Here is a 24,195-nt window from a genome sequence, read left to right as displayed (position 1 = left end):
GGATTACCTGTAAAGACTCCAGTACTCCAAATTGAGTTTGTGTCTTTATGTGCCCTGTTTGTGAACAGAACTCCCACTCACCTGATGAAAGGGCAGTGCTCCAAAAGCTAGTGGCTTGTGCTACCAAATAAACCTGTTGGACTTTAAACCTGGTGTTGTGAGACTTCTCAGTGTGTTTATCCCAGTCCAATACAAGCATCTCCACATCATAAAAAAGGATGAAGCAGGGAGACCTGGAAGATATTGCCATCTAGTTGTTAACGGATTATACACTAAAAAAGGTTGGAAGGTAAACTAATGCATCAATCGCAATAAACTAACAAATTATTATTAAGGTAGTGTGCAAGAAACAATATCGCGCTATTTTTATTGCTTGCATCTAGGAAAAAAAGCCAGCCAGCTGTGTCAGAGCTGCAAGCCTCAAGTCATTTTGTTGTTTGAATATGTTTGAAAGTACACATCCTATGGATTCACCCATACTTCACGGTCATACTGTTGAAAACACCAAGTGGAGTCAAAACTGTATTCTCATCTCCAATATAAAAATAGTTTAATACATGCACTACAAAAAATGAATAATTTGACTTTAAAACATGCAAGTTTTTGATTAAAAATCAGCTTTTTAAAACTAATACAATTGAATATATGGTGTAAAACACACTATTACCAGTTCAAATGTTTTCCTTAGTGAACAAAAGCATCCCAAGCAAAAGAAACTTCAAACTTAAGCACGAACGACCATTTTATTCACTGAAACATCGCACATTTGCACAATACACAATTTGTGGCACGGTGTTTAGCACTGCTGCTTCACAGCACCAGGGACCCAGGTTCAATTCCCGGCTTGGGTCACTGTCTGTCTGTTCTCCCTGTGTCTGCGAGGGATTCCCCCGGGTGCTCCGGTTTCCTCCCACATTCTGAAAGACATGCTGGTTAGGTGCATTGACCCGAACAGGTGCAGACTGTGGCGACTCGGGAAATTTCACAGTAACTTCATTAGTGTTAATGTAACCCTTACCTGTGACTAATAAACAAATTTTACCGTTAAAATTAAAAACAGTTTCGTAAAGATGCCGTCAAAGTTAAGATACTTTGCAAGCACATGGGGAAAAACAAGTGCAACTGATTCTTGGATAGAAATGTCTCTATTGTTTTCAGCTTCTAAATTCTTGAATTTTTCCTATTAAAAAGGCAAATACTGCACAGTGCATTTGGAAAAAGTTTCAATGCAAAACTTATTACAGGTACAACCACAAACATAGAACAGTCTCCATATACATGGAACAAACACTGAAATACAATATTTAATGGAAATGATACCATGATGTTGACAAATTTCTACCTACAGGCATTATCTAGAGCATTATTTGTGGCTAAAAGAATTCCCACTGACATTTTACTTTGAAACAAGCTACCGATAGTAAGCCTGGTGATGGAACATATTCCCAGTGAATAGAGGGATACAAACGGTTGGTTAGATAGGTAAACGTGATCGGCACAGGCTTGAAAGGTCAAAGGGCCTGTTCCTGTTCTGTACTGTTCTTTGAAAGCCAAAATGGCCAGGTGTTCGGGGCGGCACGGTGGCACAGTCGTTAGCACTGCTGCCTCACAGCACCGGGTGCCCGGGTTCAATTCCAGCCTTGGGTGACGGTCTGTGTGGAGTTTGCACATTTCTCCCAGTGTCTGCGTGGGTTTCCTCTGGGTGCTCTGGTTTCCTCCCACAGTCCAAAGGTGTGCGGGTTAGGTGGATTGGCAACGTTAAATTGCCCCTTAGTGACAGGGAGATCAGCAGGGTAAATGTGTGGGGTTACAGGGATAAGGCCTGGATTGGAGATTGTCGGTACAGGCTCGATGGGCCGAATGGCCCCTTTCTGCACTGTAGGGATTCTATGATTCAGAATACCTTTTAGCAACATTTTTAATAGAAAACAAAAGCCAACAAAAATTGTTCTTAAAAACTCTCCCACTTCCCTGTACCTTATCCCAGTCCAAATATAGAGCTTGTTCTGGGGCAGCAGCATAGACCCTGCAGACGCCTGATGAAGCTGGGTCTCCTTGGCCAGAGTCTCATTAGTCTTGTAGCACTGACTCTCCAGCTTATGTATCCTGGGAAAGATGACTCCATGCTTTGTGGGATCCTCCATGGCGTGTTGCTTTGGGATACAAAGCTCTCCAAGTGCGGGTAACTAGAGAGCACTGGGCTAGAGTTCTTGTCATGGAGACCACAGCTATGGAAAGTTTAGGGGCCATTGGCTACAAAGTACGTGCATCTAGGTGGTCAATGTTCACTGGAAGAACTGGTCTGAAACCCTTCATTTATTTTATGAGAAATTTAATCCCAAAAGTTACAGATGAAAAGCTCAATGGGATCTACCAAGTCAATGTTACAATGGCAAGATAGGCAGACTCAGGAAGTAGTTGTTTCATTTAAAATGGAACAGTGTGAACAGATGAGCTAGTACAATGGTCCAAAAGAAAAGATAGGAAAGTAAAAAAAAAAGGAGGGGTGGTGGTATTGTTTAAGCAAAGCATTACAGTGCTGGAGAAAGAGGATGTCACTTCTTGGCCTTTTGGCTGAGATCAAGCACAAAAAGGGGTTCAATGCCTCATTTGGTCAACTTGGATCTTGCTTGCCTCACTTGAATTGAATTCAATTGGAATTTAAATTTGGTTTTTGGAGAAAGCAGGGAATGGATTAGGGTCCACTGATCCACTCAGCATTGGCTTTGCAAAAATTAAAAGAAAGAGGATGTCCCAGAAAGTTCAAGGACAGAATCAATTTGGCTAAAGCTAAGGAACAAAAAAAGTACAATAGTGAGAAGTATGTAGGGGAACAAATCTGCAGGGAAATTATAGAGGGATGCAAACATTATAGAGTAGTTCTAATGGGGGACTTTAATTACCAAAATGTAGACTAGAACAGTGGTGGAATAAAGGGCAGAGAGGGGCAAGTGCGGTTATATTGTGTTCAGGCAAATTTCTATAACTGTATGTGAACAGTCCAACAAGAAAGGATGCACTGTTGGACTTAGTCCATGGAAATGAGGTGGGCTAAGCAGGTCAAGTGCCAATAGGGAAACATTTAGGAGAAAGTGATCGTCGTATCACAAGACGTGCGGTTATGGGAATAGGGCCCAGGTGAGATTGTGGTCGATCCAGACTCGATGGGCTGAATGGCCTCCTTCTGTACTGTAGGGATTCTATGATTCTAAGACCTAAGATGACAAAAGAAAATAATAAGTAACTGGGGGAGAACAAATTTCAATGGGGCAAGAACGGAGTTAGGTCAGATAGACTAGAACCAAAGATTGGCAGGAAAAACCTGTGGCTGAAGAATGGGTTACCTTCAAAAAAAAGGAATGTTTCGGGCACACAAGGTATATTCCCTCAAAAGAGAAAAGTAGCATTAACAAATCCAGAGTCCCCTGGATGAAAAAGAAGATAGATACTAAGATAAAGAAGAAAAAGGGCACTTATGGCAAGTGTCAGGTAGAAAATACAATTGAGAAATCAAGAGAAAGAGAGACGATTCAGAAGGAAGGTGAAAAGCATATTAGAGAAGCGACGAGGGATCATCAGGAAACAATGGTAGCTAACATAAATGAGAATTCCAAAGCCTCCTATAGGTACAAGAGGAAGAGAAGGGCAAATTAGGGACCTAAAAAGGAATCTAAAACCCAGGAAAGTGTATATTGTATTAACTGCTTAATGGAGTTAAGGAGGCAGGGGGCATGGCTGAGGTATTAAATGAATACTTTGCATCTGTCATTACCAAGGAGGTAGATGCTATCCAGGCCATGGTGACAGAGGAGGAAACTCTGTCACTGGAAGGGTTCAAAATTGATAAAGATGAAGTGTTAGATAAACTGTCAGTACTTAAAAAGTTGACAAGGCACCAGGACCAGATGAGGTGCATCCAAGGATACTGAAGGAAGAGTGTGGAAATTGCAGGGGCGCTGGCCATAATCTTTCCTAGACTCAAGGGAAGTACCAGAGGACTGGAGAACTGCAAGCACTACGCCTTTGTTCAAAAATGGTTGCAAGGATAGCTCTAGCAATTACAGAACAGTTTAATTTTGCGGGCAGGAAAGCTTTTAGAAACAATTATTTGGGATAGAATTAGTAATCACATGGAAAAATGCAGATTGATTCGGAACAGCTAGCATGGATTTCTAAAGAGGAAATCATGATTTAACTAACATGCTGGACATTTTTGAGGAGGTAACAGAAAGGGTCAATGATGGTAATGATGTTGCTGTAGCGTACATGGACTTTCAAAAGGCACAGTGCCACATGACAGACTTGTGACAAAACTTACTGCTCATGGAATAAAAGGATCATTGCAGTGGATACAAAATTGACTAAGTAATGGGGAGCAAGGAATAATGGTCAACAGATATTTTTCAGGCTGGAGGAAGGCTTGTACTGGTGTTCCTCGGGGTCGGTATTTGGACCCTTGCTTTTCCTGATTTATATTAGTGATCAAGATCTTGGCGCGCAGGGAACAATTTCAAAGTTTGTAGATGATGCAAAACTTGGAAGAATTGTAAATGGTGAAGAGGATGGTATTGAACTTCAAAAGGACATAGACAAGCTGATGGAGTGGGCAGATAGGTGGCAGCTGAAGTTCAACATGGAGAAACATGAAGTGATTCATTCTGGCAGGAAGAACATGTACTGACGATTATAAAATAAGAGGTACAATTCTTAAAAGGGTGCAGGAGCAGAGGGACCTGGATGTACATGTGCATAGATCATTGAAGGTAGCAGTTAAAGTATACACTATCCTGGGTTTTATTAATCGGAGCATTTGCTACAAGATCGAGGAGGAAGTTGTATAAGATAGTTAGACTTCAGCTGGATTTTGTACAGTTCTGGGTGCCACACTATAGGAAGGATGTGAACACATTGGACAGATTGCAGAAGAGATTTACAAAATTGGTCCAGGATATGAGAAACTTCAGTTATGAGGATACACTGGAGAAGTTGGGACTATTCTTCTTGGAGAGAAAGCAGCTAAGAGGAGATTTGATACAGGTATTTAAAATCATCAGCAAACTGAAGAGCAAGTGACAGATGGCCCAGTTTGGGGACGGTTTGTTTGCAGAGAGACAAAAAAAGGAATTCTCTTTTATAAAGGGAGTAAGATGGAGGAAAGAAAATCACAGTCTAAAGTTGTTAAACTCAATGTTGAGTCCTGAGGACTGTAATGTGCCTAATCAGAAGAGGAGATGCTGCTCCTCCAGCTTGCATTGGGCTTCACTGGAGCATTGCAGCAAGCCAAGGACAGACATGTGGGCATGAGTCCAAGATGCTGAGTTGATGTGTCAAGCTACAGGAAGGTTGGGATCATGCTCGCGGGTTGAGCGAAGGTGTTCCACAAAGCAGTCACCCTGTCTACATTTAGTATCCTCAGTGTAGAGGAGACCACATTGGAGCAGTGAATATAGTAGACCAAATCGAAGAGGGTGCAAGTGAAATGCTGCTAAACCGGAAAGGAGTGTTTGTGGCCTTCAACGGTGAGGGAGGAAGGTGGTAAAGGGGCAGGTGTTCTACCTTCTGCAGTTGCAGGGGAAGATGCTCTGGAAAGGAGATGGGGAGCTGGAGATGGAGAAGTGAACCAAAGCATCACATAAGGAGTGGTCCCTGTGGTATGCTGACTGTGGGTGGTGAGGTGTAGATATGTGCTTCGTGGTGGCATCATGCAAGAGTTGGAGGATGATCCTTTGAATAGAGGCTGGTGGGGTGGAAAGATAGGACAAGAAGGACTCTGTCATGGTTCTGGAAGGGATGAGGGCAGATAATCAAACCCACCATCAATCATGGGGGGGGGGGGGGGGGGGGGGGTATACCTGCAATTTAGCTTGTCACCACATCGAGAGACATCTTTTATAAAAGCAAAATATAGCAGAGCTCTGACGAAGGGTCACCCAGAACTGAAACGTTGGCTCTATTCTCTCCCCACAGATGCTATCAGACCTGCTGAGATTTTCCTGCATTTTCTGTTTTGTTTGAGACATCTTTTGTTTCTTCACTTGGCTCATTACCGCTCCCTTTGACTTTTGTACAATGAAACCTTTTACCATGCACAGCACGGTAGCACAGTGGTTAGCACTGCTGCTTCACAGCTCCAGGGACCTGGGTTCGATTCCCGGCTTGGGTCACTGTCTGTGTGGAGTTTGCACATTCTCCTCGTGTCTGCGTGGGTTTCCTCCAGGTGCTCCGGTTTCCTCCCACAGTCCAAAGATGTGCGGGTTAGGTTGATTGGCCATGCTAAATATTGCCCTTAGTGCCCTGAGATGCGTAGGTTAGAGGGCTTAGTGGGTAAATATGTAGGGATTATGGGGGTAGAGCCTGGGTGGGATTGTGGTCAGTGCAGACTCGATGGGCCGAACGGCCTCTTTCTGTACTGTAGAGTTTCTATGATTCTATGATCATTTAATCGGTCCTGCCGCCACCCTAACACTAACCATCTCTTTTGTTGTTCTTGCACTCTTTCACATCCTCAAAATCTATTACATTTCTAATGTTGCTCAATACTGATGAAAGACCACAGACCTGAAATGTTAATTCTTTTCAAGTCCATAGAGCTGCCAAATATTTTCAGCATTCCCTCTTTTTACTTCAGATTTCTGGAATCTGCAGCATTCTGATTTTGTAATAGAATTTTGCTATCATTCAAGTTTACACTCTCCTTTGTAAATATATTATTTATTTCTATTTGGTACCTGGAGTTCAAGGGTGCCCTGACTATTTCACTTCAGGCCATCTTGATTCCTATTTCCTTTACAAATGTTTCAAGTGTTTCCAAGGAAACAGGACTTCCACACATTACCACAGCAACAGTGCTTCTACACGTCAACATTCAAGCCTATATTATGTTTAACTCCACAGAATTCCACATTTAAGAAAAGCACAACCTTATGCAGTTCACTCAACAGCTGGAGAACAAACTGGCCAGTTCTAGATTAAATCCACACATTGATATAGGAACCATTTAAGAAAATCACACTAGTGGTAGAATTTAACAACGCTACAACAGGCCCCACACATCATTCACAACTGTAGTAACATAGAAAAATAGAAGCAGAAGTAGACCATTCAGTCCTTCAAGCCTACTCCACCATTCACAATGATCATGGCTGGTCATCCAAATCCAATAGCCTGATCCCGCCTTCCACCCATATTCTTTGATCCCTTCGCCCCATGAGCTATATCTAAATCCTTCTTGGAAACATTCATGTTTTGGCCTCAACTGCTTTCTGTGGTAGTGAGTTTCACAGGCTTACCACTCTGAGTGACGAAACTCCTCCTCATCTCAATCCTAATACGTTTACCCTTATCTTTAGACTATGACTTCGGTTCTGGACACCCCCACCATCGGAAACATCCTTCCTGCATCTACACTGTCTAGTCCCGTTAGAATTTTATAGGTTTCCAGGAGATTCTCCCCCCCCCACCCCCCCGCTCATTTTTCTAAACTCCAGAGTGCACAAGCTTAACCGACTCAACCTCTCCTCATACGTCAGTCCTGCCACCCTAGGAATCAGTCTGGTAAACCTTCTCTGCACTCAATAGCAAGAACATCCTTCCTCAGATCAAAACTGCACAGAATATTCCTGGTGTGGCCTCACCAATGCCTTGTATGATTGTAGCGCTCTTGTTATTGTGGCAACATAATTGCTACAATGTTTGCTTTAATCTGAACTAGGGTTCTGTTGTTTTGTGTTTTCCCCTGGGATATTGCAGAATAAGTCTCCATGAAGTTGATTGACAGGTAAGATTATATGACTGGGCTAGGCTTTCACAGAGAACTCCAGGCAGTCTGATTTTTGGGATTTTGAGAGAGAGAGATCGTTCTCTATCTCTTGCTCTCTCTGTGGTCTTGAGACTTCAATCTACTAGGAAATAAATCTCTTTCTCTGAGATTATACTGTTTAGAGGCAGAGCTCTCTTGAATTTTCTACATGAGAATTAGAAGACAAGCGTCTGTCTGGATCACTCACCAAAGGTGTTAAAAGGCCAGAATTTGAGTAGCCACCTAAGCATTTTGTTCCCTGTGCTAACTAATTCTAAAGAAGGGATTTATGTCTATGTGAGGACACTGAAATTGGAACAATAGATAGCTGGCTGTTAAGAATACTTTGACATGTTTTAAGTATTTTAATTGGAAAGTTATGCTAATTCTTTTTGTTATATTCTGTCATCTTAAAAAAGCTCGTTTTGATAAAAGCTTCCTAGTGAGTCACTTGAATTATACGTGGAGTGAAACACTTTATGCTCACCCTAATGCCAAAATCAAATGTAAAACGTTAGGCTAACTTCATAACATACCTTGGAGTTTCTGATCTGGTCCTTAACATTACCTCCAGTTTCACACGTTAATCTGTTTTTGTGGGACATTGTCGAAAGTCTTCTGAAGATTCAATTAAACCACATCCACTGGCTCCCCCTCATCAAGTCTATTGGCTGCACCCTTCAAGAATACCAGTAGATTTATTAAGCATGATTTCCATTTCATAAATCCATGCTGACTCTGTCAGATTTGATCAGTTTACCAAGTGCCCTGCTATAAAATCTTTTAAAATTGACTCTAGAATTTCCCTACTGCTGACATCAGGCTGACTGGTCTGTAATTCCGTTTTCTCTCTGCCTCCCTTTTTAAATAGTGGGGTTACATTAGCTACTCTCCAATCTGTAGGAACTGTTCCAGAGTCTATAGAATCTTGGAAGATGACTACCATGCATCCACTATTTCCTGGGCCACTTAAGTACTCTGGGATGTAGATTATCAGACCCTGGGGATTTATCAGCCTTCAATCCCATCAATTTCCCCAACACCATTTCACTGCTAATACTGATTTCCTTCAGTTCCTCCCTCTCACTAAACGCTGTGTTCCCAACATCTTTGATATGTTATTTATGTCCTCCTTTGTGAAGGCAGAGCCAAAGTATGTATTTAGTTAGTCAGCCATTTCTTTGTTCCCCATTATAAATTCCCCTGTTTTTGACTGTAAGGGACTGGCATTTTGTCTTCAATCTTTTTCTCTTCACATACCTTTACCGTCAGTTTTTATGTTCCCTGCAGCTTACTCTTGTATTCTGTTTTTCTCTTCTTAAACAATCCCTTGGTCCTCCTTTGCTAGATTCTAAACTGCTCCCAATTCTGGCCAATTTGTACGCCTCTTCCTTGGATCTAATACAATATCTAATTTCCCTTGTAAACCATGGTTTGGCCACATTTCCTGACTTACATTTGTGCCAGACGGAACATATACGTAGTATATCATAGAGCATCCGACTACTCCACATAATGCCAAAGATATGACAATGGCAATAAAACAAGTTGCTCCTGCACATTGCACTACGTAGGATTGCAGTCCAAGTTGTTAGCTGTGATGCCAAAGAAATGGCTGGAATTTCAGGGTAAGCGTCAAGATCACTTTCTAGAAAGGATAAGAAACCTGCCACTAAAAAAATTGAAAGCAGAAATCTTTAAGTTGTATTAAAATGTATTTTAATACCCAATGATTATTTTATTAAAGTGCCATTTGAGTTCCTTGCAAATCTGGTCATCAGCTTCAGTTGGCATCAATATTTGGCACATAGCTGAATGATTAGTGTCTTGCTGAGTCATTGAACAAAATCCTTCCATTCCACAAGACCCAGCAACATCAAAGGACTTGCATATTTTAACACCTTGTCTTTCAACTTCTCCAAGGTGATCAATATTCACAAAACAATGAATCACTTTAAGTATGGTCACTGCTGCTGCCTGCAAAAGCAAATATAACATCTGCTTTTGCACAGAGCAAGCTAGCACAGATGACATTGAAATGAATGACCATCTAATCTCCAATAATGAATAAACAGAACCGAAATTTTTTTATTCACATTCTCCCCACCAACACACGCGCACACACACGCACACTACTGCGGAGTTGCCACATGGGACAAGTATAGCCTTTCAGGTGAAAATTTAAACTGAAGCTCCAGCTACACTTCCAGGTAGACAAAATAGCCCATGGCACTATCAAAGTCAAGTTTGGGCTGGAGGTATCCCATTCACTATTTATCCCTGAACCAACATCACTAAAACAGATTGTCTGATCATTATAACATTGTTCTTTGTGGGACCTTGATGAACACAATATTGTTGTAATATAGGAAATGTGGCAGACTATAATTATTCTTCATAATTACTTAATTGGCACTTTGGACCATTCCAGTATCTTGAAAGGCACTAGATAAATGCAAGTGCCTTCTTTATTCCAGATGGAAAGAAAATTAGACAGGCACTCAGGAGAATGGTGAACAAGATACCAGCTGAACTTCCTTCAAACCATTTCCCACCTCCCCACAACATATTCCAAATTGTAGCTGTTTGATTTGCAGCTGTAACAGAAGAGCGCATAAAGAAAAGTGTGTCCAGCGTTATCGAAAAAGAATTCAGAAAACATTTTCTAACCCCCAAGCTTGAAAACAAAAAGAGTGGCACAGAAATCTTCTGAATACAAGCACGCTGTGTGCTTCCCTCCTGGTAGTCACACTTCAATTTTCAACACAACAATGCACCAATCCACACATAGGCTGCGTTTAGTATGTGCAGTACACTACAGGGATGATTCTATGCTCCAAGCAAGTCTCAGATAATTATTGGCTTGTAGCCTGTAATTTTATATCCATTCATCTTGACAAATTGGGAAATCCCTAGATATGGGTCCCCAGTTTCTAAAGAAGCACTCCCAAGCATCAGGGAATCTTACCTTGGGTTACAATATCCCATTAAAAAAACTACAGAGATTGTGGATTACTGAACAATAATGTTTGCATAATACTGTAGTATAATGATACACTGCAGTTGTGCTGTCAGTGCATTGCAGGAAGTACTGCAGTATTATACAAATATTGTACAATAGTAGAGCACGAGAAGTGGATCAAGATTTGTGACCACGAGTGAAGTTTAGAGATAAAAATTTCCAAAACAAAACTAACGACTCTCACTCATGAAGAAATAGGAATATGTAGAAATCATAGAAATCATAGAAACCCTACAGTACAGAAAGAGGCCATTCAGCCCATCGAGTCTGCACCGACCACAATCCCACCCAGGCCCTACCCCCATATCCCTACATATAGTACTCGCTAATCCCTCTAACCTGCGCATCTCAGGGCACTAAGGGGCAATTTTAGCATGGCCAATCAACCTAACCCGCACATCTTTGGACTGTGGGAGGAAATCGGAGCCCCCGGAGGAAACCCATGCAGACACGAGGAGAATGTGCAAACTCCACACAGACAGTGACCCAAGCCGGGAATCGAACCCAGGTCCCTGGAGCTGTGAAGCAGCAGTGCTAACCACTGTGCTACCGTGCCGCCCATAATGTTGTTGTGCTTTATTTGTACACACAGGAATATACCATACATCTTGTTCCATTTGCTCTTGTTGGAGATAGTCATTGGCTTGCACTTTGGTATAAATGTTACTTGCTAATTATCAGCTTAAGCCTGAATGTTGTCCAAATCTTTCTGCATCTGGACATGGACTGCTTCATTTTCTGAGTTACGAACGGTGATGAATATTACACAATCATCAGCGAACATTCCCACTTCTGACCTTTTAATGGTGGGAACGCCATTGGCGAAGCGGTTGAAGATGGTTATAACACTACCATGAGGAACTCCTGCAGTGATGCTCTGAAATTGAAATGATTGACCTCCAACAACCACAACCATCTTCCTTTGTGTCGGGTATGACTCCAACCACCGGAGAACTTTCTCCAATTCTCACTGACTTCAATTTTGCTATGCCTTCTTGATGCCACATTTGATGAAATGTTGCCTTCATGTCAAGGGCAGTCACTCACACCTCACGAGATCGGCTCTCTTCTCCATGCTTGAATATAGGCCCAATCTACTCAATCTTTCCTCATAAAGTAACCCCTTCATTCCATCAACCTAATGAACCTACTCTGAATTGCTGGCAATGCAACTTTATCCTTAAACAAGAGGGCCAAAACTTTACAGTACTCTAGGTGTGGTCTCAACAATGCCCTGTGCATTTGCAGTAAGATTTTCCTCCCTTTATATAGTACTCCTCCATCCTTGCAATAAACCAACATTCCATTTGTTTTCCGAATTGCTTCTGTCTGCATGCTAACTGATCCCCGTACAAGGCCATTCAGGTCCCCATTTACTGCAGCATTCTGCAGTTTCTCTCCATTTAAATAAAAAAAAATTTATTCTTCCTGCCAAAGCAGACAATCTTACATTTTCCCACATTACACTCCATCTGCCAATTTTTTGCCCCCTCACTTAACCCACCTATATCCCTTTGCACAATCTTTATATCCATCTCACAACTTTTCTTTCTTGCACCACTTCGTCATCAAGAAGATTGGTTATACAGTTGATCCCTTCATCCAAGTCATTAATATAGATTTAAATAGGTGAGGCCCCAGCATCACTCTACAAGTTAGTTTGCCAACTTTAAAATGAGCCATTTATCCTGACTCGGTTTCCTGTTACTTAATTAATCCTCTACCATGCTAATATATCTCCAACACAACAAGCTCTTATCTTGTGCAGTAAAGTTTGTGCATCACCTTGTCAAATGTCTTTTGGGAATCCAAATTGACTACATCTACCTGGCTCCCCTTTACCCACCGCTTGTTACCATTCTCTAAGGACTCTAATAAATCTGTCAAACACAATTTCCATGTTGACTCTGCTCAGTTAAATATGCTTTTCCAAATGTCCTCCAACTGCTTTCTCAATAATGGATTCCAGCATTTTGGCAATGATAGATGTCAAATCAACTGGCCTATAGTTTCCTACTTTTTGTCTCTCTCCTTTCTTGATTGGACTGTTATGTTTGCCATTTTCCACTCACTGGGGCCTTCCCTGAATCAAGAGGATTTTGGAAGATTGCAACCAACGTATCCACTTTTTCCTCTGCAGCCACTTCTTTTAAGTCCCGAGGATGAAGGTTGAGTGAACATGTCAGTATTTACTCCGTTTTCTTAGTACTTCGTCTCTAGCAAGAGTGATAAATTTCTCCCTCCGTTTTCTACCATTACTTGGGTGCTTTTAGTGTTTCCATCATGAAGACTGATACAGAATACTTGTTCAAGTGTCTGTCATTTCCTCTTTTCCCATCATTAATTACTCAGTTTCATCCTCCAAGGGATCAATGCTTATTTTAGCTACTGCCTTTTTATATACATATTAAAAACTCTTACTGTCTGATTTTATATTGCTAGATCACTCACATTTTAATTTATCCTTTATTAATCCTTTGCTGCTTTCTAAAGCTTCCCAATCTCTGTCTTAACATTAATATTGTACACCATTCCTTTCAATTTGATACTATCCCTAATGTCCTTAATTAGTCACAGCCGTTTCATCCCTCTTGCAGAGTCTCTCTCTCTCTCCAATAAAATATACCTTTGATGATTTATGAAATAGCAGCTTAAACCTCTGCCACTACTTATCTAACATCAGTCCACTTTACACAACATTTGTCTATAAACCTCACCTCTTGCCTATATACCTCTGCAATTGCCTTTATTTAAGAGTAAGTTTCAAATCCAGGTTTCTCACCCTCAAACCAAATATGAAATTCTATGTTATTTTTACTTTTCCCTTTACTTGGAGGTCATGAAATTGTCCTGTCTCATTGCTTGGTACAAGTCTATAGCAGTCTGTTTCCTGGTTGGTTCTAAGAAACTGTCCAAAATACACCAATGAACTCACTTACGAAGAGCCACTGATGGGGATGAATACGCAAAAGAAGCTATTTGAAAAGATATTGGAAAAAAAAAATGTTTTTAAATCACATCCAAAGAGTGAAGGAGACAGTTCATTCACCAAGCTTACTTTTCCAAAAATCTTTGAAAATGGAGGAGAGAAATGAATATCAGAAAATTACAAGCCAGTTAGTCTTACTTTGGGCGAGTCCAAAGGACGGTTTGAAATTAATGAACATTGGACTAAAACATTTACTACATCTAAAATGTACAAAATATGACAATAGTTTATGACGACTGTAATGGAATTGTTTTTGAAATCATAAAGGATATGAAGTTATATGAAAAGGCACAGTAAAAGTTAATTGGAATGATACAGGGAACAAAACATTATTATAAAGCAAGACTAAAAATTTGGAATATTTCACAACCGATGAAAGGACTGAGTCAGAATCACCCCAAGATATTTGAATTTTTTTGCAGAAGAATCATTGGAATACAGAATGCTACACCACAAGTGGCTACTGAGACACAATCAATACTAGCTAAAATGAAATTGAACAAATATTTTAAAGAATAAAGACAAAGATTTGAAGGTGGCAATAAGGAAAAAAAAGGAGGACGACAAGCGGGGCAGAAACCTACTAATAATAGAACAGATAATAATCGCAATGTAATGGCTGTTTTAAAGAGTTAATGCTTTTCAATTCACTACCCATGGTATGGCTACACTTAGGATCTGACTGGATAGACCATAATCAAAGAATACAACACATGGAAAAACCCTGGGAAAGGAAATAAGTGGCAGGACTGCCATGTTTAAATTGAAACACCAAAAGACCATTTATCATACAAACTAAAATAAAACAAAGGAATAATAACTGGGTACATTGGGTAAATAAGGTAATGATTCTAAAAAAAAAGAAATTCTAGCTAAAACTCATTCAAACAGACTTAGCCCAGCTTAACTGTTTTACTGTGGCTTTCACTCCAATCGGCTTTTAAATATACTCGCACTCAGGAGGCAGTTTCTTTTTCTTCAGATCTGACCACCGAGGTCACAGCTCAGGTCTATGGTGTGTTCCTACGATCTCTGGTCCAAGTCGCAATGATGGTCACACGGCATGACTCCCAGACACACTCTTGACATCTATTCCATAGCTGGACTTCTCTCTTTACAGAACTATATGGTCCTACCCAATTCTATAAAACTCCCTGTTTTCCTCTCTAACTGTACAGAATTTAATTATCTGGTTAAATACAGCAGGCTGGATATCTGCAGCCCCTTACATTTTCCCCAAGAAAAACAAACCACCAATTTTCCTTTTGGAGTATAGCGCCACCCTCAGAAATTTTCTCCATAGCAACCTGAGGGCCTACTTACTGCTAAAAGCTGCTCATTTGTGTCAAAAGATCAAGCATGTTTGCAAACACACAGATACTAAAATAAGCTGAAACGGAAACCAAAACACTTAACCCTTAAAATAGTGTACAATAGAGACAGCTATAACACTACCAATATTGGAGTGTACAGGATACCAAAGCACCGGGTGGAATTTTCCGGCCATTCATGCTGGTGGGATTTTCTGGTCCCACTGAGCACCAAATTCTCTGTCCTCATTTATAGCGGCGGCAGAGCATGAACAGCTGGAAAATTCTGGCCAGTGACTAGTTTCTGACATTCAGCCCAGTTTTACAGTCCTCAACATTTCCAGAATTACCTGAACAAATGCCGTCCACCAGTATCCTTGCTAACTTGCAGTCTAACTCACAGGCAGAGCTGGCTATAAAAAATATATTTGGATATATTTGGCAACCATACTGGCTTGCCCCAATTCAACACTGAAGAGTAGGAGGTAGATCTGATAAAAGTTGGGCGGCATTGTGAAGCTATTTATATTGTTAGTTTATTAAATGAAATACAACACATTTTCTTCAAATTCATCCTTTTCCCCTCTTTTATTTCCTTTCAATCTTTTTCCGTTACTGTAATTCCCTTGTCCTGCATTTTCACTGCCTCTGGGTTCCCCAATACCCATCACTGGGAAAATGCATCTTTTTAATTCAGTAAGAGGCAGGAAGGATATATGGTCAAGCTGCAAGCGCAAACCTTTATCTAACAATGGCCCATTCTATTATGTTTGGTGAGCTTTAATCTTCTTTGCTGTATAAATTAACTTCCTCTACCGGGACAGATTCATATAAAAAGTGAAAAAACTATTTCATCGTTAGCATTGGCCTGAAGTAGAATTTAAGATATTGAAACAGAAAATGCTGGACATACTCAACAGGTCTTGCAGCATCTGAGGAGAGAGAAAGAGTTAACATTTTGAGTCCAACATGAAACAGATAACATTTTGAGGCCACCATGACTTCTTTGGAACCCCGAGAGATCTGAAGAAGTCATATTGCATTCAAAATTATAACTCTGCTTCTCCCTCCACAGATGCTGCAAGACCTGCTGAGATTTTCTAGCATTTTCTGTTTTTATTTCAGATTTACAGTATCGGCAGACTTTTACTTTTATAGAACTCAAGACATCCCATTAAAGAGTCAAATTATATATCAACATTATAAATCGCTGTATAAAAGTTGGAAGGTTGTTAGTTTTAAGTAGGAAGTGATCTAATTGGAGGCAACAATGTCCTAACAGATACTACAACGAAATGACCACTTCTATTGAAGCTGCCTCTAATGAAAGACAAGGTAACGCTTACCTAAGTTGTGGCGCTTGGACTTTGCGTGCTCGTGTATGTGTTTCTTAGTAAAACAGCCAAAGAAGACACAATACAGGCAGGAATGGAGTCGGTTGAGGTGAGCGCCACACATGTGGCAAATGCAGGATTTTGCCTGAAAAAAAAACACATATAGGAGGGTAAGCATTGTTGGAACAACCACCACAGCCAGGACATGGCATTATTTCACACAAGCAATATACAAATCAACACTTCATATGACCTGTATCCCTTTGCATTTAGGGACAGGTAACATTGCAAAGCACAAGTAAAATTGCAATCCATAGCAATGAGTGTTTCTTTTTCCTAAAAGTCTTCAATGAATAGGTTGTAAAATTCCATAAAGCTGCATACACATTAAGAATTGCACTTGCTTGCTTCAAACTATCAGCAATAAATCAATTTACAAATAATCACATGAATCACAGACCTAAAAATTAAAAATCAGCCCTTACTTTGAGCCTTTTGAGGATACAATAACTGGTAAGGATTTCAGCAATAACCTGTCACTGATGCACAGTTTGGGTTCTGCCAAAGCCACTCAGCTCCTGACCTCATTGCAGACCTGGTCCAAACAGGAACAAAACAGCCTAACTCAAGGAGACAAGGTGTTAACGGCTGCGCTGGATGTCATGGCAGCCGTGACCTATTGTGGCATCAAGAACCCTGACAAAATTGAAGTCAATCAATGGAAAAACTTTCCACTGGACGCGGTCATACCTTTCACAAAGAAAATCAACTGGTGTTGTTGGAGGCCAATCATCTCAGCCCCAGGACATTGCTCCTAAGGACAGTGTCCAAGGTTCCTCAGGACAATACCCAAGGCCCAACCATCTTCAACTGCTTCAAAGACCCGCCCTCCATCATGAGGTCAGAAGTGGGCATGCTTGCTGATGATTGCACAATGTGCGTGCTGCTCAGTTACAGAAGTATTCCATGTCCACATGCAGCCAGACTTGGGCTGATAGTTGGCAAGTAACATTCACACCACATAAGTGCCAGTTAATAACTACCATCAGAGAGAGAACTCAACTACTTCCTTGACATTCAACGGCATTAGCATCATCTAATCACCCACTATCAACATCTTGAGAGTTACCACGCTCCGGAAACTGAACTGGAACAGCCATATAAATATTATAAGTGCCACAGCAGGTCAGAGGCCAAGACTGGGAAAGAGGGCCTGTTTGGGGATTATCATCAGGCACTAGGAGTTATAATCTCTGGATTACTACCCAAGCTACGTGCGAATTGACACAGGGATGAAAAAATTAGGGAAGTAAACATGTAGCTAAAGGAGTGGTGCGGGAAAGAGGGGCTCCATTTCATGGGGCAATGGCATCAGTATTGGAACAGGAGGGATCTGTACGTTGGGATGGTCTTCACCTGAACTGATCTTGGACCAGTGTTCTAGCAGAAAGGACAAATAGGGTGTCCTTGGGCTTCCCTGTTGCAGTCCAGTAATAAAAGATTGTGCATGTCCAGCTTCTTCACAAACGCACTTTATTCTCTTTTACACTCCACATACACACCCCAACACCCAGTGCCACCTGTAACCTTTTTATATATCCCAGCGAGTACTATTAAACAATTAACATACAAATTAGGTCTAAAGTGAACAGGGAGGAGGTTTCAACTACATGTAAAATTATGAAAAAAGTTAAAAGGAAGGAGAACTCAGGAGATGTTATTAATGGAAGTGTTAGGAATCAAAAATGTATAAAAGCAGAAGGGCACTTTAACTAAATGTTAATAGCATTCAAAACAAGACCAATGAGTTGACGGCACAAATCATCGCAATCGAGTATGATTTAGTGGCCATTACAGAGACATGGTTGCAGGGTGGTCACGACTGGGAGTTAAATATCCAGCGGTATCAGACTATTCAGAAGGACAGACAGGAAGGTAAGGGAGGTGGTGTAGCTCTGATATTTAAGGATGACACCAGGTGGTTGAGAGAAATGATATTGGTTCTATGGAGAAAAAGATTGAATCCATTTGGGTGGAAATTAGAAAGAGAGAGAAAAAGTAACAGATAGGTGTAGTCTATGGGTCACCAAATAATATCACGGTGGGGTGAGCAATAAACAAAGTAGTAACTGATGCATGTAAAAAATGGTATGGCAATTATTATGGGGGATTTTAATCTACATGTCGATTGTCGGTCAAGGTAGCCTTGAGGAGGAGTTCACAGAATGTATCCGCGATAGGTTCCTCGAACAGTATGTAATGGAACCTATGAGGGAGCAAGCTTCCTAGATCTGATTCTGTGTAATGAGACAGGAATAATTAATGATCTCACAGTTAGGCATCCTCACAGTATGGTTGAATTTAAAATACAGATAGAGCGTGAGAAGGTAAAATCCAATACCAGTGCCTTGTGCTTAAACAAAGGAGACTACAATGGGATGAGGAGGGGTTGGCTAAGGTAGACTGGGAGCAATGACTTTATTGTGGGACAATTGAGGAACAGTGGAGGACTTTCAAAGCGATTTTTCAGTGCTCAGCAAAAGTATACGCCAGTCATTTGATTTGTCACATGTATTAGTATACAGTGAAAACATTGTTTCCTGCGTGCTATAAAGACAAAGCATACCGTTCATAGAGAAGGAAACGAGAGAGTGCAGAATGTAGTGTTAGTCATAGCTAGGGTGTAGAGAAAGATCAACTTAATGTGAGATAGGTCCATTTAAAAGTCTGACAGCAGCAGGAAAGAAGCTGTTCTCGAGTTGGTTGGTACGCGACCTTGGACTTTTGTATCTTTTTCCTGACGGAAGAAGGTGGAAGAGAGAATGTCCGGGTACATGGGGTCTTTAAATTATGCTGGCTGCCTTGCCGAAGGAACGGGAAGTGCAGACAGAGTTAGTGGATGGGAGGCTGGTTTGGTGATGGACTGGGCTTCGTTCATGACCCTTTATAGTTTCTTGCGGTCTTGGACAGAGCAGGAGCCATACCAAGCTGTGATACAACCAGAAAGAATGCTTTCTATTGTGCATCTGTAAAAGTTCATGAGAGTTGTAACTGACACGCCAAACCTCCTCAGTCTTCTGAGAAAGTAGAGGCATTGGTGGGCTTTAACTATAGTGTCGGCATGGGGGGGACCAGGACAGGTTGGTTGGTGGTGATCTGGACACTTAAAAACTTGAAGCTGAAGATAAGGAAGGACTTTAGAAAAAGGGAAAATCAGCCATGGATATCTAAGGAAATAAAGGAGGGTATCAAATTGAAACAAAATGCATACAAAGCGGCAAAGATTAGTGGGAACCTAGAGGATTGGGAAAGGCCAACAGAAAGCCACGAAAAAAGCTAAAAAGAAAAGAAAGATAGATGAGAGTAAAGTAGCTCAGAATATAAAAACAGATTGCAAATTTTTCTACAAATATATAAAACGAAAAAAAGAGTGACTTAGGTAAACACGGGTCCTTTAAAGGATGAGAAGGGCGATTTAATAACAGGAAATGGCCGAGGGATTGAACAGATATTTTGTGTCGGTCCTCACAGTGGAAGACACAAATAACATGCCAAAAATTGATTACAGGACTATGGCAGATGAGGACCGAGAAATGATTATCACTGAAGTAGTAATGTTGTGCAAGCTAATGGGGCTAAAGGTAGACAAGTCTCCTGGCCCTGATGGAATGCATCCCTGGGTACTAAAAGAGAAGGTGGGGGAAAATAGCAAATGCCCTTGCGTAATTTGCCAAAATTCACTGGACTCTGGGACAGTTCCGGCAGATTGGAAAACAGCAAATGTGACACCACTGTTTAAAAGAGGTAGACAAAAGGCAGGTTACCATAGGCCGGTTAGCTTAACTTCTGTAGTGGGGAAATTGCTTGAATCTATCAAGGAAGAAATAGCTAGACATCTGGATAAAAATTGTTCTATTGGGAAGATGCAGCATGGGTTCATGAAAAGCAGTCATGTTTAACTAATTTACAGGAATTCTTTGAGGACATTATGAGTGCAGTGGACAACAGGGAACCAGTGGTTGTGGTGTATCTGGATTTCCAGAAGGCATTTGACAAGGTGTCACACAAAAAGCTGCTGCATAAGATAAAGGTGCACAGCATTATGGGTAATGTATTAGCATGGATAGAGGATTGAGTAACCAAAAGAAAGCAAAGAATGGAGGTAAAGGGTGTTTTTCTGGATGGCAATCAGTGACTAGTGGTGTGCCTCAGGGATCAGTGTTGGGACTGCAATTGTTTACAATTTACATAGATGATTTGGAGTTGGGGACCAAGTGTAGTGTGTCAAGTTCGCAGATGACACTAAGATGAGTGGTAGAGCAAAGTGTGTAGAGAACACAAAATCTGCAAAGGGTTATAGATGGTTTCAGTGAGTGGGCAAGTGTAAGGCAGATGGAGTACAATGTTGATAAATGTGAGGTCATCCATTTTGGTAGGAATAACAGCAAAATGATCTATTATTTAAATGGTAAAAAATTGCAGCATGCCACTGTGCAGAGAAACCTGGATGTCCTTGTGCGTGAATCGCAAAAAGTTGGTTTGCAGGCACAGCAGGTAATTAAGGCAAACAGAATTTTCTTCTTCATTGCTAGAGGAATGGAGTTTAAAAACAGCGAGGTTATGTTGCAGCTGTATAAGGTGCTGGTGAGGCCACACCTGGAGTACTGTGTACAGTTTTGGTCTCCTTACTTGAGTAAGGATGTACTGGCACTGGAAGGGGTGCAGAGGAGATTCACTCGGTTGATTCCGGAGTTGAGAGGGTTGGCTTATGAGGAGAGACTGAGTAGATTGGGACTATACTCATTGGAATTCAGGAGAATGAGGAGGGATTCTATAGAAACATAAAATTATGAAGGGAATAGATAAGATAGAAGCAGGGAGTTTGTTTCCACTGGCAGGTGAAACTAGGACCGGGGGCATAGCCTCAAAATAGGGGGAGCAGATTTAGGACTGAGTTGAGGAGGAACTTCTTCACCCAAAGTGTTGTGAATCTGTGGAATTCCCTGCTCAGTGAAGCAGTTGAAACTACCTCATTGAATGTTTTCAAGCAAAGATGGATAGATTTTTGAACAGTAAAGGAATTAAGAGTTAGGGTGAACAGGCAGGTAAGTGGAGCTGAGTCCACGAAAAGATCAGCCTTGATCTTATTGATTGGCAGAGGAGGCTCGAGGGGCCAGATAGCCTACTCTTGCTCCTAGTTCTTATGTTCTTGCGTCCTAAGAGTTCTGCAATAACTCACCTCCAGACTCCTCAAAACGTGTCCACAGGTACAGGTCAGGAGCGAGATGGCATGCTCCCCACTTGTCTAGGTGAGTGTAGCTCTAACAATAATGAAATTCAATACCATTCAGGACAAAGCAGCCCACTTGATTGGCAGCCTTGCTCCTATCACCGCTGATACACAGTGGTAGCATCTACAAGACGTACTGTACAAGATGCAAGCTATTAACTCAAAATTCCTTGGATAGCACCTTCCAGAGGAGGACAAGGGCAGCAGATTAATTGGATCACCACCACCTGCAAGTTTCCCTCCAAGCCATTGTAACTATACCGCTACTCCTTCACTGTTGCTGGGTCAAAAGCCAGGAACTCCCTTCTCAAAAGCACTATGGACATACCTACATTGCATGGAATGCAGCGGTTCAAGGCAGCAGCCCATCACCACCTTCCCGAGGGCAATTAGGAGTGGGCAACAAATACTGGCTTAGCCTGCGATACCCATATGAAATGAAATTCCACATTAATCAAGTGTTTGCAAATATGTATTCCCAATATATGGATATAAATGAATTTGATTCACAAAGCAGCATATATGCTAATATTAGAATCAAAATCAGTACTGGAAACGCAAAGATTTAAAAAATTGATATTTTTGGTGTCAATCCTTTTTTGATCATTTTATATGTTGCAAAAAAAAAGTGAAAATGGTATAGAAAGAAATAACGAAAGATTTATTTTAATAAGCACATGAGTACTACAGGAAAAATGGATTCAAGTGTGTAACAATCAATGAAGCTAAATGCAATAGGAGATACTTAAAATGGTGAAATACAAAACCAGGAGGTACAAGACTAGATTAGAGATGGTGAGATATTTACAAAAGATTACAGAGAATTAAGGAAAAAGCAGAAGTGTTGAACAACTGACTTTACAGGACAACAAATTCCAGTTCAGAATTGGATGAACAATTCAGAGGATGATGAGTACATGGAACGGATTTGCACAGGATACAGTAGGGCTGAATGTTGTTAACAAATTCCAAAAGAACTAGATAAATATTTGGCATATTTGCAACATGTCAAACCATCAAAACAAAAAAGGGTCGACACCAAAAATGTCAATTTTTGTATCTTTGCATTCCCAATACAGATTTTGATTCCAATATTAGCATATATGCTACCACTTTATGAATCAAATTCATTTATATCCATATATTGGGAATTCATATTTGCAAACATTTTTGATTAATGTGAAATTCCATTTTAAAGATCACTCTGCTTATACTTCTTTGGGTGGCCGGTTTGAACCCTCAAGTAATTTAGAGGTCAACAACAGTCACCCATCGCCATTCCACAATCATCATCATCTTGAACTCAATGCCTTCTTCTAAGCCATCTTTTCTGCAGTATAAAAATTCCTTGCCATCCTTGTATCTCAAATTACTATCGGCCACTGTACCTACAAAAAAGCTATTTTTGTTCCTACAAAACAAAATTACTGGCTTTCGCTTTAATTCCCTCACAGGCTAATCTCAGGAGTGATGAATCTTGACATGTTACTTGATTAGACTGTTTCTACTTTGACACCTGAATCAGTTTCCAAAAACTGCTACCTTTCAAGTCTGCAATGTGGCCTTCCTCCATCTCTGAAGCTATAATCCATTATTCATCTTAGTTTCAAAATATTCAATAACCTCCATCTTCTCTTACTACAGACTAAAGTCATAACATGTGTCTTTGCCCTCCCGATAGCCCAACAAAACCTTCATCCATTTTGCCAAAAATCAACAAGCTTCCCAAGCTCCAAAGAGTCAACTAAGACTCTCAATAAAACCTTCAAATTCCATCCATACATCTGATCGCCTCCAGCATTATGGCCCTACATATATTATCAGCCTCCAATGTCAGTCCATGTTCCCCATTTCATTCAGTGGCTACTGTTTCAGCCCACTTGCCCCACTCTCAATCTACCCCTTACCATCCACTTCTCAAATTTTGCTTCTTTTTGACTCTCTTCCATTCTGCTAGCTGTGGGTCCAACGGCTATCCAAAACCATGAAAAGCATTCCAAGATGTCTTTGCACAGCATGTGCAATAAAAATGCAAATTTGATAAGTGATTCTTCATTCTACCCTCCTCTTACCAAAGATGATCACCAAGGCTTGTGATCAGGATTGTATGCAGGCGGTGTCAGACCAGTCTTTTCAATGGTTACTGAAACTACTCCAAATTCCAACAACTCTGGGCAGGGAAACAAAGAATCTACCAACCGAGGGCAAATAGTCTTTCTCCATTTCATCACAAAAAACATTTTGAATATTTCTATCCAGTCTGTCTTCATACCTTCTCTGTTTCAACAAGAAGCCCCATTTTTCAAGCCTTTCATCTCCAGCATCACTGGAGAGTCAGTGTGTCCTTTCCATATTTTGTGTAATCATGTTATTTTAAATATTCCTCACGAGCAGCTTTGCAGTGGAACAGCAGCACTTTAAGAGACCAATCACTTGATGTCACTGATGGTAT

General features: G+C 40.8%; 1 protein-coding gene across 3 annotated transcripts in view; it reads right to left on the bottom strand.

Annotated features, from left to right (window-relative positions):
- usp22 (ubiquitin specific peptidase 22) overlaps positions 1-24,195 on the bottom strand; it is a 99,812-nt gene that overhangs the window by 34,595 nt on the left and 41,022 nt on the right. For 2 of the 3 annotated variants that reach the window (XM_078240245.1, XM_078240246.1), the window contains exon 2: positions 16,466-16,598. In XM_078240245.1, the coding sequence (XP_078096371.1) occupies positions 16,466-16,598 (133 nt within the window). Of the gene's footprint in view, positions 1-16,465; positions 16,599-17,203; positions 17,249-24,195 lie in introns of those variants that run through there. The other variant, XM_078240247.1, reaches the window with a different exon arrangement.

This window comes from Mustelus asterias, chromosome 23 (assembly GCF_964213995.1).
Source record: "Mustelus asterias chromosome 23, sMusAst1.hap1.1, whole genome shotgun sequence".
NCBI lineage: Eukaryota > Metazoa > Chordata > Chondrichthyes > Carcharhiniformes > Triakidae > Mustelus > Mustelus asterias.
This window is presented reverse-complemented; position numbering and strand designations above follow the sequence as displayed.